The 16,036-nt window shown below is 41.1% G+C and overlaps 1 protein-coding gene across 1 annotated transcript; it reads left to right on the forward strand.

Annotated features, from left to right (window-relative positions):
* Window positions 1-6,617: 6,617 nt before the first annotated feature.
* On the forward strand, window positions 6,618-7,058 carry LOC122065811 (L10-interacting MYB domain-containing protein-like). Its single transcript, XM_042629661.1, has 2 exons — window positions 6,618-6,947; window positions 7,038-7,058. Exons 1-2 carry the CDS (start codon window positions 6,618-6,620, stop codon window positions 7,056-7,058), a joined length of 351 nt encoding a protein of 116 aa, XP_042485595.1.
* Window positions 7,059-16,036: the final 8,978 nt, after the last annotated feature.

The raw sequence follows: 16,036 nt of genomic DNA on the forward strand, positions 1-16,036 counted from the left end.
TTCAGTTCTGATCCATTATTCTTTTTCTGACCCGAAAAAGAATAATCATTTGTACGGGTGACCGAACGAATGTGTACTTTTAATTGAACACGTCCATCTTGCTCAGAATTTCGTCCTCTTCGCAACCATGGAAAGAAATATGACCTCTTTACGTGTAAAATTGAAGATATAGCGCCCGATAGTCCTTAAGGCCTTGAAAATATAAAACCTGCAAAAAGAGAGTAAAACCCAAGGTAGCTCCATTCTAAATATGTAAAATGCATGTTTTACTACCCTAGATTTCACACATAAATGTGCTCATCACCGTGCTACTGCCTCGGCATCCATCAGGCCGTGCTGTCACCTCGGTCTCCATCAGGCTGTGCTCCACCTTGGCCTCCATCAGACCGTGTTGCTGCCTCGGCCTCAATCATGCTGTGCTACTGCCTCGGCCTCAATCATGCCGTGCTACTGCCTCGGCCTCAATCATGCCGTGCTACTGCCTCGGCCTCAATCATGCCGTGCTACTGCCTCAGCATCCATCAGGCCGTGCTGTCACCTCGGCCTCCATTCGATTGAGCTGCTACCTCGGCCCGACGTCAACAATAAGGATTCCAGAAACGTGTTTTCGTCCACCCCTACATTCAAGGAACGTAGTCTATTTCGGAGGATAGGACTCTATCCACTACACGTCATCATGACGTCACACGGTTGATCTTTCCTAGTTAAGAGGGGAATATTCCCAAAATCACAGAGCCACTCTCCTTGAGGACTCCACGCCTAAGCAGGACTCTTCACAATCGTCTCCCACTTGCCCTCCATGAGCAGCCTGTAAATACCAAGGTAAGCCTCCATCACAAGGGATCGATTACTCACTTCCCATACTGTAAAAGCTCTCTTGAGCTTCTGTTGTGGAAAGGTCTAACTTAGGCATCGGAGAGTCCCCTGTCGGGTCAGCCTGGCTCTCCTTGTCATCTTTTCTGTGCAGGTCGGCCAAAGCACCAGGAATTGCAAGAGAGATAGTCCGGTCAAATTTTTCCGCATCAATACTAATCATCAAGAGGCTGCACTTCCACAAAGTCCTGGGATTTTCAGCAAAGTCTTGCCGATTTGGTGGGACTTTGCAAGGGGTTGGGGTGGGAGAATCCGCAAGACACGTCTGCCGATGGGGATTTTGACAATGTCTCTCCAAAATCTTACCCTTGTTAACCAAACGATCCAAATCCTGTTGGGGTGGTGTAGTTCGTACAATTATCCCACCCCTTAAATCCCACTACATCAACTCCCCATGAAACAAACGGGCCCAAAGAGATTTTTGGAGTTTACAGACGTGATTTGGATAGCATGGATCAATGCATCCTTGGGTTATCTCATGAAATCATTCTCTGTAATAGTGCCATGCAAAAAGATAATTTAGACGTCAAGTTGCCGCAACGTACATTTATAGGTGAAGGCATGGGAAAGAACAACCCGAATAGTGGTTTAGGCAAGTAACAATTGGATGAGATGGTGGCGGAGGTAGTGGTAGAGGGGCAGGTGTTGCAACAGAGGTGGCCATTGTGGTGATGGCGTAGGAGGTGAGGCTAGTGGGGACTGGCAACAGTCTGGATGATGTGACACCCCTTGGGTGAGGGTGGGGTGAAGGAAAAGGGCCAAGAATCGCTGGTTAGGATGGTTTTGACGGTGTGGGGAGGCGGGAATTAATGGCAAAAGGAAAGCATACTTCATGGAATACTACATGGCGGGAAATGTTAACCCGTCCTGTGCGATAGTCAAGACAGCGATACCCAATGTGGTAGGGGTGTCAATCGATTGGTCCGGCTCGATTTTGGTCCGGATTGAGTTGGTTTTGGTGTGGGAAAGTTGAAACTAAAACCAAATCAATAAGGAAATTTCGGTTTCGGTTTGGTTTTGGTTTCGGTGCGGTTTGGTTTCGATTTGTCTTCGGTTTCTTAAATCGATTTGTAACCAGGTTGGTTTTGGTTTTTGGTATAGTTTGGATTCGACTTTCCATACAAATGTATACAAAACTATGCAATTTTTGATTTTTTTAATGAATTTTAGAGTGTTTCGGTTTCTTACCGGTTTGGTTTCGGTTTCGGTCCGGGTTTTGAGCCGGTTTTGGGTTCATCCGGTTTTCGGTGCGGTTCGGTTTGGTTTTAGGGTTGCAATACTCGAAATAGAACCGAACCAATAAGGCTTCGGTTTGGTTCGGTCCGTGTTGTTATCGATTCGGTCCGGCCGGTTTTACCGGTTCGGTTTAGGAATTGACACCCCTACAATGTGGTGAGGAAAGTACCCAATAAACACATACTGCTTAGAACTGTTTTCCAATTTGTGGCGCCTGTAAGGGCAGAGCCAAAGATAACAAGCACACCTAAATGTGTGTAATGTAATTGCAGATAGTTTGGTGAAACAACACAAACAATAGTTTTACATAGGATGTGATGTCGAATAGCGGTGTAGGCATTCATTTTACGAGAAAAATCGCAGTGAGGAAGGCATCATCCTAGTAATTGCAAGGAATAGAGGCCTTGCTAAGATATTTCAATCCAGATTCAACAATATGCATGTGCTTACGTAATGCTCTGCCAGTATGTGGGCAAGATAGTTTGTTTAATATGCCAGGTTGAGCCAAGTAATGGCAAAGGATATGGTAATCAACAACATCACACCCTATGAAAACAATACCAATAACCTAGAGAGAGAGAGGGGAACACGGGGCCTGTCTGGACAAATGAGTGCATCCACCTTTGTTGAAGGGGAGAGAGAATCAGGTGTGTTATCAATCAGTGCTTACTATTCAAGGTTATTTGGAACCAACCCCATTTGATTTTTTCAAACAATGTCCCCTCCCTCCCCTGTTCTCCCCTGTTCTTGGTTATTTTGAACTGATTTAATAGAATTGTTAAGGGCTTCCCAGGTGCTGAGTTGGGGGTAAGAAAAGAAAGACCTACAAACCAAAGTGAAGCATATATAGTATACACTGATATTATTAACCAAAAAAAAAAGCAGAAGATATAATGAACATCTACAGCTTTAAACTCAAACCAATTCAAACACAATCCAAGCTAGTAAAACCGAGATGCATTCTAGTTCCAAACAGACCTATTAACCATCATAACCATCTAGAGTTTGCTAGCTAGCTGTAATGAATTTTCCTCGATGAGGGTGTTTTCGGAGTTCTCCGATCCTCTTCGCCGCTGCCTCCTTTTAGGGAATACAGTAAAGTAAGTCTGCACAAAGGTGAGAAAGATAATAACTGCTGCAACAACAAAGGCAGTTCCAGTCCAGGGGCTTCTGAAATGTGTGCTACCCCCGTGGTACTTCTCAATTTTGTCCATAACTATACTATATTCACTTACTGGGTTTAACGCCAAATGGGTAGCCAATTCGTTGAAGAGTTCAGCCACTTTTTTGTCGCTGCCAAGGAGATTGCGGAGTATGCGCTTTGATTGCAGCTCTGTCATGTCTTCAGAACCATCAATGAGTGAATCCAGGAAACAAATGTATGAAGTAACTACAGAGTCACTGGGACCATCAGGGCATGCTTCATATGCTACTAAGTTCAACATTCTGGCTCTGGTAAAGTCATCAATAGTAATATGAGGAAGAAACACATTTCCAAGAAAGGGATGAAGTTCAAACTTGACATCTTTTAAGCTCCCTACATCATTTCTCTTGAACTTGATCCCACGTATTTTAAGCTCAGTGACCGAACGGAAAGTATGCCAATCATCTGTTCTAGATCCAATATTTTCTACATCAACCAGCTTCTTTTGGATTTTGTCGATGAGGAGCCAGCAGAAACCAGGTTTTGGTGGAGATTCAATCTCCTCTCCTACACCAGAGAGCGTCTTGTGGAGTAGGTGGAGGAGGTGATCAGTATGTCCACCATTTTTAATCAAACATGGGTCTTTTTTCCCCTTACTAGAGTTGGTGCAGCAGAGGTTACCTTGAGTTACAAAATCTTGGATGTGAACTTCCCACAGTTTTGCTTCGTCTTTGAATACGTTCATCAATGCCTCAAGAACTGGAAAAGGTAGTTGATTCTCGAGCAAGAACAAGTCCCTTAAAACGAAGTTTATTTGATAAAGTCTTTAGATACGCATTGGGAATTTTTTCTTCCATACAACGAATGAAATGGAGAATGAAACAAATATCCAAGAACATCATGCGCGTGAATTGATCATCATCATCATCGTCATCCCTATTGTTGTCACTGGAGCTTGCTGCCCTCGAGGGAGGATTAATCTTGGCATCGTCGTCGTCATTGTCGTCATTATAGTAGTGACATGCCCTTGCTTTGTGAGCCACCTCCTCAAAACCATTTAATTTTTCAATGTCTTTGCCAACGAACTCCTCTATGTTGAAATTGTATATTGGCATTAACTTAAATGAGTGTACAATGCTGCTCTTATATAGAGATTACAGTTATTGAGTTATAGACAAACTCTATGATCACATGTGGGAGACTCAAACTCTAATAGTAACAGGGTAGGACTCTGTTAACATATGTGAGTAATGGACAGAAAGTCTATTATCACATGTGAGAGTCCTATTCTAACTCTGCTGTCTCATGAGGTAGTCTTGGACTGCAAGTAATCTCTAGAGCTTGTGCTCACTGAAAATGCCTATAATGTAGGAGAGGTTGTTGAGTGTGAGTATGACTCTAGAGGTTGAGTTCGAGTGGGACGCTAAGGCTCTGTACTGTAACGTTCTAAAAAATGGGTTCTGATGTTTTTTTATTTTTTTGAAACAGAAATGAGGTAAAACCTGTATGGGAAGCCCGGTTCAATTTCTTGTTTTTTTGAAATGAACCGGGCACTTATGAGAGACTTTTGAATCCTTTTTTTGGAGCATGAAATACTTGCTTTTCACTTTCAGAATTGATTCTGAGCAAAAGGCGCCGAAACATATGTAGCACTTAAGTTACGAAGGGTAAATGGGGAAATTACCCTCAAAATATCACAAAAGGTATGTTTCAAGGGTATTGTAAACCCTAACCCCACTTTGCACTTAGAGAACATCTAGAGAAGAGAAGAGGAGAGAAGAAGAGGCGAGAAGCAGAGCTGAAACGAAGAGCAGAGTTGTCACCATCTTCGATCTGCCATCCGTCCGCGAGGTGGGATGTGTTCACTCTCTCTCTCTCTCTCTCTCTCTCTCTCTCTCTCCATTGATTTTACTTATTTTGCAGGTTTTCTGTTGTTCCAGCGAGTTCGAGCCTTCAAGGTTCCTCTGTGCACAAAACTGTATTGCAAGATCTCTCTCTCTCTCTCTCTCTCTCTCTCTCTCTCTCTTTCTCGTTCGCTTTCTCTTTCTCTTTCTCTCACTCTCGTTCCCTTTCTTTCTTGATCTCTTCTCCCTCTTCCTTTGTGCCTTCATCTCTGAAAAATCTAAACTTTTTCAATCTCTGTGGGCCTTCTTCTCCTTTAACAACACTGTTCTTAACATTTGGACTATTGGAAAATTTGGAATCACTCCTCGTTCTGGGTATGTTCTTGATTTATTTCTGCTACTTTTTTGAAGAGCTTCTCCCTCATATGTTTCTTTGACGTATTTGCAGGGGAAGCGGGGTATTGAGAAACAACCTTTTCAACTTCCTGATTTCATTGCTGCCACTGGATTGAAAAACTAAGACATGTGAGTAGATATGAGTGAAAATTGCCGATTTTCATTGGAATAATTTGCATCTAGATGTTCTTCCCAAACTAACTTTTCTGGGTAATTGAGAGTTATCTGCTGGATTCTTCTAAGTTTCTACATCTTAGGGTGATTTTGACATATATGTTTCACCTTTGATGGGAACAGGGATAACATGTAACAAGTTTAGTTGAAATCACCAAAATCTAAACTGAAATCACTGAATTATTTTGGTTTTGGCCATTATTTACCTCAAGACTTCTACATTAATTTGATTCATTGGTTCTCTCTTTTTTACTGAAAGGGATAAGGTCATTTATGTAGCATTGTGGTAGAAGTCCTTTTGAAGTGGCAATATCCTTCTGTAGTTACATTAATCCATGAGTAACCTCAGCCGAAAATGCTGTGAAATACATAGTAAATTTTTTGCTGCCATCTTGGTTAGCCTGACAAGGAAATAATATAGATTCATGCTACAATAATTAGTGTGGGACCATCCTCTGTCTTTTATTCTTACCATTACGTGAAGGTTTAGCACAATCACTGACTTTAGTTGCATCAGTTGCATTTGCTTCTCCCTTTGCAACTAAATCTTTTTCCTTGAAACTTCTTTCATCTTTCTGGACAAGTTTTCCTCACTCTTCGTTTTTAATATGGTGCGATCATAAAATCACTTTCGAATAGACATATAACATCTTTCTAATTTATTACTGGAGTGAATTGAAGTGAAGTTTCCCAAAATAGCCATTTGTTGCTACTATATATGCCTGAAAATTTCATGTTCCTGCTAGTTTTCTTGTGAATGCCACGGTTCATTTTAGTACAGCCCAATATGTATTCAAAACCTCATTTGAAGGCCTTTGAAAGCCCTGCGTGAGTAAGGTCATAGGGGTTTCATAGATTGAGGGTTAGGGTGCCTTGGTGAAAATCAGTGTTTTCAATTTGGATTTTAAATTCATGTTCCTTTTTTTTTTTTTTGGTAAAATAGTGAGAAAATGTCAACTTCAAAACAAGCAGTTAATGAGACTGCAAAACGGAGCCAAGCAAATGTAGACACCCTTATTGTTCTGATGGTAGAGGAAGTTAAGAAAGGAAATATGACTACTTTGACTTTTAATAAAGCTGGTTGGAACAACATTGCCAATAACTTCAAAGAGAAAACTGGGGTCAACTATGCCATTGTACAGTTGAAGAACAAAGTGAACAAACTGAGGCAGGATTATAGTCAGTTTAAGAAGCTATTGGAGACAACTAGTTTTGGTTGGGATACTGCTTCAAGAACTTGTACTGTTAATGATGAATCCATCTGGGAATCGTATATTAAGGTATGCTCAATTTGTATTTAATTTGAGTATTTTGAAATGCCAGGATATATCAATTCAAGTATTTTATTATGCATATTTTTTATTTATTAGGATAACCCTACTTGGGCATGATTTAAGAAGCACAGACTACCACAATAGCCAAAACTATGTATGGTATTTGGTGATACATATGCAGACGGCGAAGGAATTGGGACTCAAACAACCGTGTTGGAAACTATGGGGGCCAATGATGCTAGGAGTATGATTGAGTCTTGTGATGAGTCAAGTTCCGTTGATGAAGTTACTCCATTAGGTGACACTCAAACTGAAGCAGTGGAAAAAATGCCAGCTACTAAGCATAGGCATGATAGGACTCCAAATGCGAAAAGGAGGAGGAGCAAGTCTAATGATTGGTCAATGGCATGCAAGGCAATTCAAGATATGAGTAAATCAAGGGTAGAACGAGATGCGAGCATGTCCACTTCTTCAACCCAAAATGCAGAACAGATGTATGGGATTACTAGGGCCATGGAGGTGCTTGAGTCAGGATATGAGTTAGATGAAGCACTATACGAGAAAGCACTTCGAAAGTTAATGGCTGGCCCACAATGGAGAGAAGCATTAATTTCCTGCCCTCCTCATCGGAAGTCAATACTCCTTCATACCCTTCAGTAGTTTGCTTCTTAAAAAGTTCTTTTAATTAGATAGATTGATAACTCTACTTGGATTGTGCCTTGACACTACTTTTAACTTTGATGGTTTGCTATGTTTTCCTTCACTTTTTAAGATGTTATGGATGACTGTGTCTTGAATTTTTTTTATAATTGTAGTATTTGATGTCCTGAATATTTGTTCATTGTACCTTGACACTACTTTTAACTTTGATGGTTTTCTATGTTTTCCTTCATTTTTTTTAAGGTGTCTTGGATGATTGTGTCTTGACTTATTTTTCTAACTGTAGTATTTGATGTCTTGGATATTTGATCAAAATTATGGTTTGATGTGTTTGCATATTTTTAATTTTATATTATAAGAATGGATCAAAGAATGATTGCATCTAGGGAACACATTGAGCAAATGGAAAAGGGATTACACTGATGTAGAAATCATGATGTGTATGATGTTGTTGATGAAAGCACGTGATTCATTATACACTAGAGAGCCCATACGAGATATTAAATTGATAGGACCAGAGCAAGTGAGTGAGGTTCTAAACGGACATGTAGATAGATGCTATGAACAGTATAAAATGGAACGCCATGTCTTCCTCAACCTTGAAGCATTAATACGACAATGTGGTTGGTTGGAAGATAGTCGATATTTAAGAGTGGATGAGCAGTTGGCAATGTTTATATCTATCGTTGGTCACAATGATAGGTATAGAGACATAGCAGAACAATTTCAGCGTTCTCTTAACACTATAGGTGAACACTTTAAGAAAGTGTTATGTGCTTTCATACTACTGGGACAAGAGAATATCAAACCTCCAAACTTCAGTCGTTGCCCTAAACAGATTCTTGAAAAACCAAAGCTCTATCCTTTCTTCAAGGTATGTTGCTTATAATTAAAACAATGATTATGTTGTTTTGTAGTTATACATGGTTTGATTTGATGAATATCCATGTATTGGTACTAGGACTGCATTGGCGCGATTGATGGCACTCATGTTAGTGCTTCTGTACCTCTACCTAAACAAATACCGTACAGAGGAAGGAAAGGAGATACGACTTGGAATGTTATGTATGCATGTGACCTTGACATGAAATTCACTTTTGTGTACACTGGTTGGGAGGGTTCTGCAAATGATTGTCGAGTATTCAATGAGGCATTGAATAACACTAAATTTGAATTTCCTCATCCTCCACCTGGTACATTCTAAATCTTAACCTCACCAGTTGATTATGCTCTATTTTACATATTGTGTTGATTCATTACTTTTCACTTTACATGCTAGGTAAATATTATGTGGTTGATTCTGGTTATCCATCTACTACTGGGTTCTTGACGCCGTTCAAAAGACAAAGATACCATCTAAATAATTATAGGAATAGACGTCCAAGGACAGCAGTAGAGCTATTTAATAATAGACACTCTTCTGTTAGGAATGTCATAGAGCGCAGTTTTAGTTCTTTGAAGAAGTGCTTCCCAATTCTCAGCAAAATGCCATGTTTTCCACTGAACACCCAAACATGCATCGTCATTGCTTGGTATGCACTTCACAACTTCATTCGGGAGGAAGAAATTACAGACAAGAATTTTGAGGAGTTTGGTGAAAATTGGTGGAATCAGGAGCCTGAAGAAATTCAAGATTATGTATCACCGGTTCACATTAGTATAAGCTTAGCAGAAAGAAGAAGACAGATGGATGATCTTAGGTAAAAGATTGCAAATGAGTTAGCTGTTAAACCCGGAATGGCTCAAATTACATGATTACATTTTGATGATTGGATTTAAACTTTGAAGTAATGGGACATGTTTTGCAATTAAGAATTAAGTTGGAAGACCTAATTTATGCCCTCAAGTTCATAATTAGATACTTTAAGAATTATCTCAATACTTGAATTTATTCTTGTTCATACTTTTATGTTATTATGATAGATCATATTTTTGTTGAAACATTTCATATTTCATATGGCAAGGGAAACACGGCCAAATATTTCATATTTGAAGTGAACACCATGTTGTTGATATGGAGATATTCTTATTTGTCTCATTCGACTTAAGCTATTTGGGTAATAATGGTTTTCATAACTTAGAATTTATTAAAAAATCATTGACTATCCTTAGATTTTATTTAAAAATCACAACTTTGACACCCATGGTGAAGATGACACTTTATGTAAATATTGGTTTCTAACAGAAACGATTTTGTTAAGTACAAACTATACATGTTTCTGTTTCTTTCAGGTTACAAAATCAAATTTTTTTTGCGATTACCATACAACATTTAAGATGCAGAATCACTCCAAAAAAATAGAAATGCAAAAAAGTGAGCTAGACCCAAAATCATGTTAAAAAAAACGAATCGTTACAGTACAGAGCCTAACTGTCCTGATACACCCCCTCAAGGTGGGGATTTGAATGGTCGAATCAGCAGTTTGTCCCGTAGAAAGGAGAACTGTGTAGAGCTGAGAGCTTTGGTAAGGATATCGACTATCTGGTCATGTGTTGAAATGAACTGCACTTGAAGTTCCTTGGAGGCGACTTTATCACGAACGAAGTGGAAGTCAATTTCAACGTGCTTGGTACAAATATAAAAGACCGGATTGACTAAAAGGTAAGTGGCCCCAATGTTGTCACACCAAAGAATGGGTGCAATGGGAACAGGGATCCCTAATTCCTCAAAGAGAGAGCAAAGCCAAGTGAGTTCGGCGTAGGCATCAGCCACTGCTTTGTACTCAGACTTGGTGGAGGAGCATGCAACTATCTTTTGCTTCTTAGAGGCCCAAGAGATCAGATTAGGACCCATATAGATGGCATAGCCTCCTATGGATTTTCAATTCGCACTGTCACCAGCCCAGTCAGCATTGGAGAATACTTGTAATTGGAGGGACCTAGATTTGGAGATGAACAACCCATGATCCTTGGTACCTTGGAGATAGCATAGAATCCGTTTGACTAGTGTCCAATGGTCTTCAGAGGGGGTATGCATGAACTGGCAGGCATGGTTCACTGAATAAGCCACATCAAGCCTGGTGAGGGTGATGTATTGGAGAGCACCGACAATGGAGCGATACCTGGTGGGGTCTGAAAGGACGCCCCCTGTGGAAGATGTTGCAAAGGTGGTGGCCATAGGAGTAGTGACGGGCTTGCAGTCAGTCATGCCAGCCCTCTGGAGGAGATCAGTGATGTACCGGTGTTGAGAGAGGACGACATCATCAGACCGATATAGGGCTTCAATACCAAGGAAAAAGCTGAGACGACCAAGATGCTTGATAGAGAATTCTGAAGCAAGCTGATGAAGGAGAGTCTGAACATGAGTTGGTTGGTTCCCTGTAACCAAGATGTCATCGACGTTGACAACGACATATGTGACAATAGAGCCTTGCATATAGATAAACAGTGATGTATTAGTTTGGGATGATCGAAAATCGAAGCGAGTGAGGAACTCAGTTAACCTGTGAAACCAAGCCCTAGGAGCCTGTTTGATCCCATAGAGGGACTTGTGGAGGCGATAGACATGATTAGGGTGCAAGGCATCTTCAAAACCCTGGGGTTGAGCCATATAGACTTCCTCAAATAAAATTCCATGCAAGAATGCATTCTGAACATCAAGCTGACGAACAACCTATCCATTAGATATAGCCAAGGAGAGGACCGTCCGTATGGTAGTAGGTTTGATGACAAGGCTAAAGGTCTCATGATAGTTAAGATCAGGTTGTTGATGAAATCTTTTAACAACTAAACGGGCCTTATATAGCTCAAGGGAGCCATCTACCTTTCGTTTGATGCGGTACACCCACTTGCAACCAACCAAATTCATAGTTTCTCTGTAAGGTATAAGAGACCAAGTACCATTACGTAATAAATCATTAAATTCATCAGACATAGCAGAACGCCAATTAGGAACCTTGTGGGCCTGGGAGAAGCATGTAGGTTCAGCCGGGTCAGATGAGGTGGTGGTAGAGAGGGTCAAGGGGTCAACATAGAGATTGTGTAGGGTTCTGGTGCGACGGGGTGGGGTGGTAGAGGGTTAGGGTTAGGGCCAGTTAGGGTTAGGTGAGGTGAGAAAGGAGGGGATATGAGAGAGGGTGGTTCGGGTAGGGGCGGTTCTGGGGTGGCAAGGAGAGGGATGGGTGGGTTTGGGAGGGTAGGCAGAGGGCTAGGGTGAGGTTGAGGGGTAGGTATGTTAGGTGCAATGCCCCACGAGGGAGGGGTAGTAGGAGGGGGTTGGGTTGAGGAGGATGGTGGTGCAGTGTGAAATGGGAAAGTAGATTCATCAAATTTGACATGGCGAGATATGTAGATACTACGGGTGATGAGATCCATACAACGATAACCATGATGGGAAGGGCTATATCCTAAGAAAACACATGAGGCAAAACGGGGTTCAACCTTGTGATGATTGTAAGGACGGAGCCATGGATAACAAAGTCATCCAAAGATTTTTAAAAGAGAATAGTCAAGAGAATTGCCTGTAACTAACTGATGGGGGATTTGTTACTTGTGACAGAGGAGGGCATGCGATTAATGAGAAAGACCGCGGTTTCAAAGGCATAATCCCAATAAGCCTAGGGAACAATTGCATGGGATAGTAGGATAATCTCAGTTTCAGCAATGTGCCTGTTATGACATTCAACTGTTCCCTGTTACTCATGAGTATGAGGGCAAAATAACCTGTGTTGGTTGCCCAACTTGGCAAAGTAAGATGGGAGAGTACAGAATTCTCCCCCCAATCAGTTTGAATGGCCTTGATGGAGTGAGAGAACTGACATTCCACCAAGGCCTGAAAAGTACGAAAGACAGAGTAAACATCAAACATCAACTTTAAAGTAGTAAACCAAATATATTTAGTATGCTCATCAACAATATAACAAAATAACGATTCCCATATGAAGAAACTGTGGGGTGGGGGCCCCATACATCACTAAAAACCAAATCCAAAGGAGAGGAACTACGAGTACTAGTTTCACGTAGTGACAATCTACTAGCTTTGCCCATTTGGCAAGCAGAATATAAAGAAGAAGACTTCACGAGCTGATGACCAGGTAACATAAGACGAAGGATGCATTCATGAGGGTGCCCTAAACGATGATGCCAGCGACTGAAAGATAAGGCAGGGGCCAGATTGGCATAAGGTGACACTGGAACGGAATAAAGACCATGCTTACTGTGTCCAGTGAAGAGGGTTTGATTGGTCTTCAGATCCTTCACAGAGAAAAAAAAAGAGTGAAACTCAAAGTAAACATTATTGTCACGGTAAAATTGCTGAATAGATAACAAAGAACAAGTGAGAGTGGGAACATGTAAAATAGTAGAAAGAGAAAAGGAACAGAGAGAGAAGAGATGGAAGCAGTGCCTATATGAGATATAGGAAGGCCCTTACCATTACCAACCACAAGTTGGTTATTACCTATGTATGGATCATAGGTGGAGAATTGGGTTAAGTCAGGGGTGGAATGGTGGGTGGCTCCAGTATCAGGGATTCAAGAGGTGGTGAAGGATTGTGGAGGTGTGGGGTGATGGGGTAGAGGTGCAATGGTAGGGGGTTGAGGGGTAGGGAAGGGTGTAGTATGGTAGGCATTGGGTTGAGGTGGTGGCCGATTGTAGGGATGGAGAGGGGTAGGTAGAATGACGGCTCTGGTAGGTCCCTGTGGGCGGTAGTAGCAAGTGTCCGTCTGATGATTAGTGCATCCACAGATTGTGCATAGATTGTGAGTGAATGCATTAGAGCAATCAAATCCACTAGCACGGCCATGACCATGGCCTTGGGATGATCTTGTACCATGACCACCAGTGGAAGGAGGGCCACGACCTTGGTGTGACATGGGCTGATGCATCGATGGTAGGATCGACAATGGGAAGGCGTGAGTGGAGAAGGGTCTCGTGATTCATAAGGAGACCATACATGTCGGTGTAGGAGATGGGCTCATTTTGTGCCATCATAATGGAGGCAAATGCTTGATATTCAGTGCGTAGGGCCCGAAAGATGTGGATGTTAAAGTCTTCTGATGGGAGAGGCTTCCCTGCAGTTGCTAGCTCATCGGAGAGATGCTTGGCTCGATGGAGAAACTGAGTAATAGTCTCATCTGGGTTGTGAACCAGATTTTAAAGGGAGACGTTGAGAGACAGAATCCTGGTTGTAGACAGAGAACTGAATGCAGCATGGAGTGCATCTCAGATCTCTTTGCTAGTGGTCCGTACAACTGCTAATGAAAAGGTCTCTTTAGAGAGAGAGGCGATGAGAAGGCTTATAATAAAAGCATCTTGTTCAAGCCATGCCTTGGCTTTGATAGGGTCTTGAGGGCAACGATTGTCACTGGGGACATAGTCGAAGAAGCGTTGGCCAGTGAGATAGGGTACGACCTGTGTGCACCAATAAACATAGTTCTTAGATGTGAGCTTTAGAGATATCATATGATGAGTATCAGATAGGGATGTAGGAGGTGGGGATGGTTCGGCCATGGTAGAAGAGGGAGGAGGTGGTTCGGTCATTAGGGATTGGGTTTTGTATGTGCGGGTTTTTTCTTTTTCTTCTTTTTTTTTTTGGCAAGAGAGGAATAAGGGGGAGGCGTGTGTTATTGGAGATAGTGGGGTGTGGGTTAAACTATAGGTGAGAGAGGGACGATGGCCTCTTTCTTCTTTTTTTTTTGTTGTAAAGAAGAGGGGGCATAGGCTATTGGAGAGGGGAAAACGTGGGGAGGAGGAGGGTGGTCGGTGGAGCTTTATGCGGCTCTGATACCATGTTAAAATTGTATATTGGCATTAACTTTAATGAGTGTATAATGGTGCTTTTATATAGAGATTACAATTATTAAGTTATAGACAAACTCTATGATCACATGTGGGAGACTCAAACTCTAATAGTAATAGGGTAGGACTCTGTTAACATATGAGAGTAGTGGACAGAAAGTCTATTATCACATGTGAGAGTCCTATTCCAACTCTACTGTCTTATGAGGTAGTCTTAGACTGTAGGTAGTCTCTAGAGTTTGTGCTCACTGAAAATGCCTACAATTTAGGAGAGGTTGTTGAGTGTGAGTATGACTCTAAAGGTTGAGTTCGAGTGGGACGCTAACTATCATGATACTCTGCTATTAAAGCCTTTACCTTCTGCACTTCTATGAGCCCTTTTTTACCATGGTGGTAAGGACCAATGGAGACCACCATTGGATCAAAGCTTCCTTCATGTTTTTCGATGTCAAGCAGAAATGCTGGAACCTTATGGATATGCTGCACCTTAGTTTCAGGTTGAAGGGTTTGTAGCCCAGCTAATATCGGTAGAAACCACCATGGGGGTCTCATAGTGATCATAGTAGACTTTGTAAGATCATGATCTATAACTTCATTTGGATTTTCTATGATCACCTTTCTTTTCTCAGACCTCGCAATGTTAACAGAAGGTCTTTCACTGGTGCTGGCCATTATTTAACCACTCAACAAAAGAGGTAGTTAATATCTTTGTTGTAATGAATGGTACATTTTCATTTGCATTTTATAAGATTAGCTGAAGTAGAAAGATCCTTCCTTTGCTCAAATTTCAAGCTTGGTATAATTGTTGCATAGAAATTCCCAAAGGGTGGTGCTCCTCAAACTTTAACCATCAAGCAATTCACGATTTCCTTGATCAAGAATAATGGACATTAGTTCTCTCTTTCTAAGACAGACTTGAAGTGTGGAAGGTATAGAAAATCTCTCTCTCTCTCTCTCTCTCTCTCTGGAGGGAAGGAAGGTGAAAACCAGGAGGCTAGGACCCATACCTTATAGTAGCATGGGCTTTACCTCACAACACACTACCATCTGATTCTCATTGTCTCAAAGCTTGAAATTGCTTTTCTCATGCCTGGCGGGTCTCTCTCTCTATGGGGAAAGGAAGGTGAAAACCAAGAGGCTAGGACCCAGACCTCCTAGTAGCATGGGCTTTACCTCACCACACACTGCCATCTGATTCTCATTGTCTCAAAGCTTGAAATTGCTTTTCTCATGCTTGGTGGGTCTATAGAGTGAATTCAATTTTCTTAAAGAAGAGAGAACTCAATTCTACATCTTGTCGAATCAAGGAAAGGTCATGATCAATTAGGACATTCTTTTTATCTTTTCCCTACCAACAATCTCCTTTGATCATACATTATTTTGTCTTGCTGAGTTATGGTCTCAATTATTTGGAGTCAAGTGGATCTTTTAATTTGTTTTCTTACCTTTCTTTTTTCTTGGTTGTGTGTGTTCCTGCCCCCTCCCCCTAAAGTATTTTATGAGAATTATTGAAAAGCAGTACAAAATTAAATGAAAGAATAATTTTTAAAAAATATTATATTAGAAGTTGAAAAAATAATCATTTTAAATTTTAAAATGTTGTTTTTCTTTTTTCTCAAAATAGTGATGATATCATAATCTTTTTTCTTTTTTCTTTTTTGATAGGTAATTTGTATGTATTAAGGAAAAAAAAAAAA

This window comes from Macadamia integrifolia, unplaced genomic scaffold (assembly GCF_013358625.1).
Source record: "Macadamia integrifolia cultivar HAES 741 unplaced genomic scaffold, SCU_Mint_v3 scaffold2125, whole genome shotgun sequence".
Lineage (NCBI taxonomy): Eukaryota > Viridiplantae > Streptophyta > Magnoliopsida > Proteales > Proteaceae > Macadamia > Macadamia integrifolia.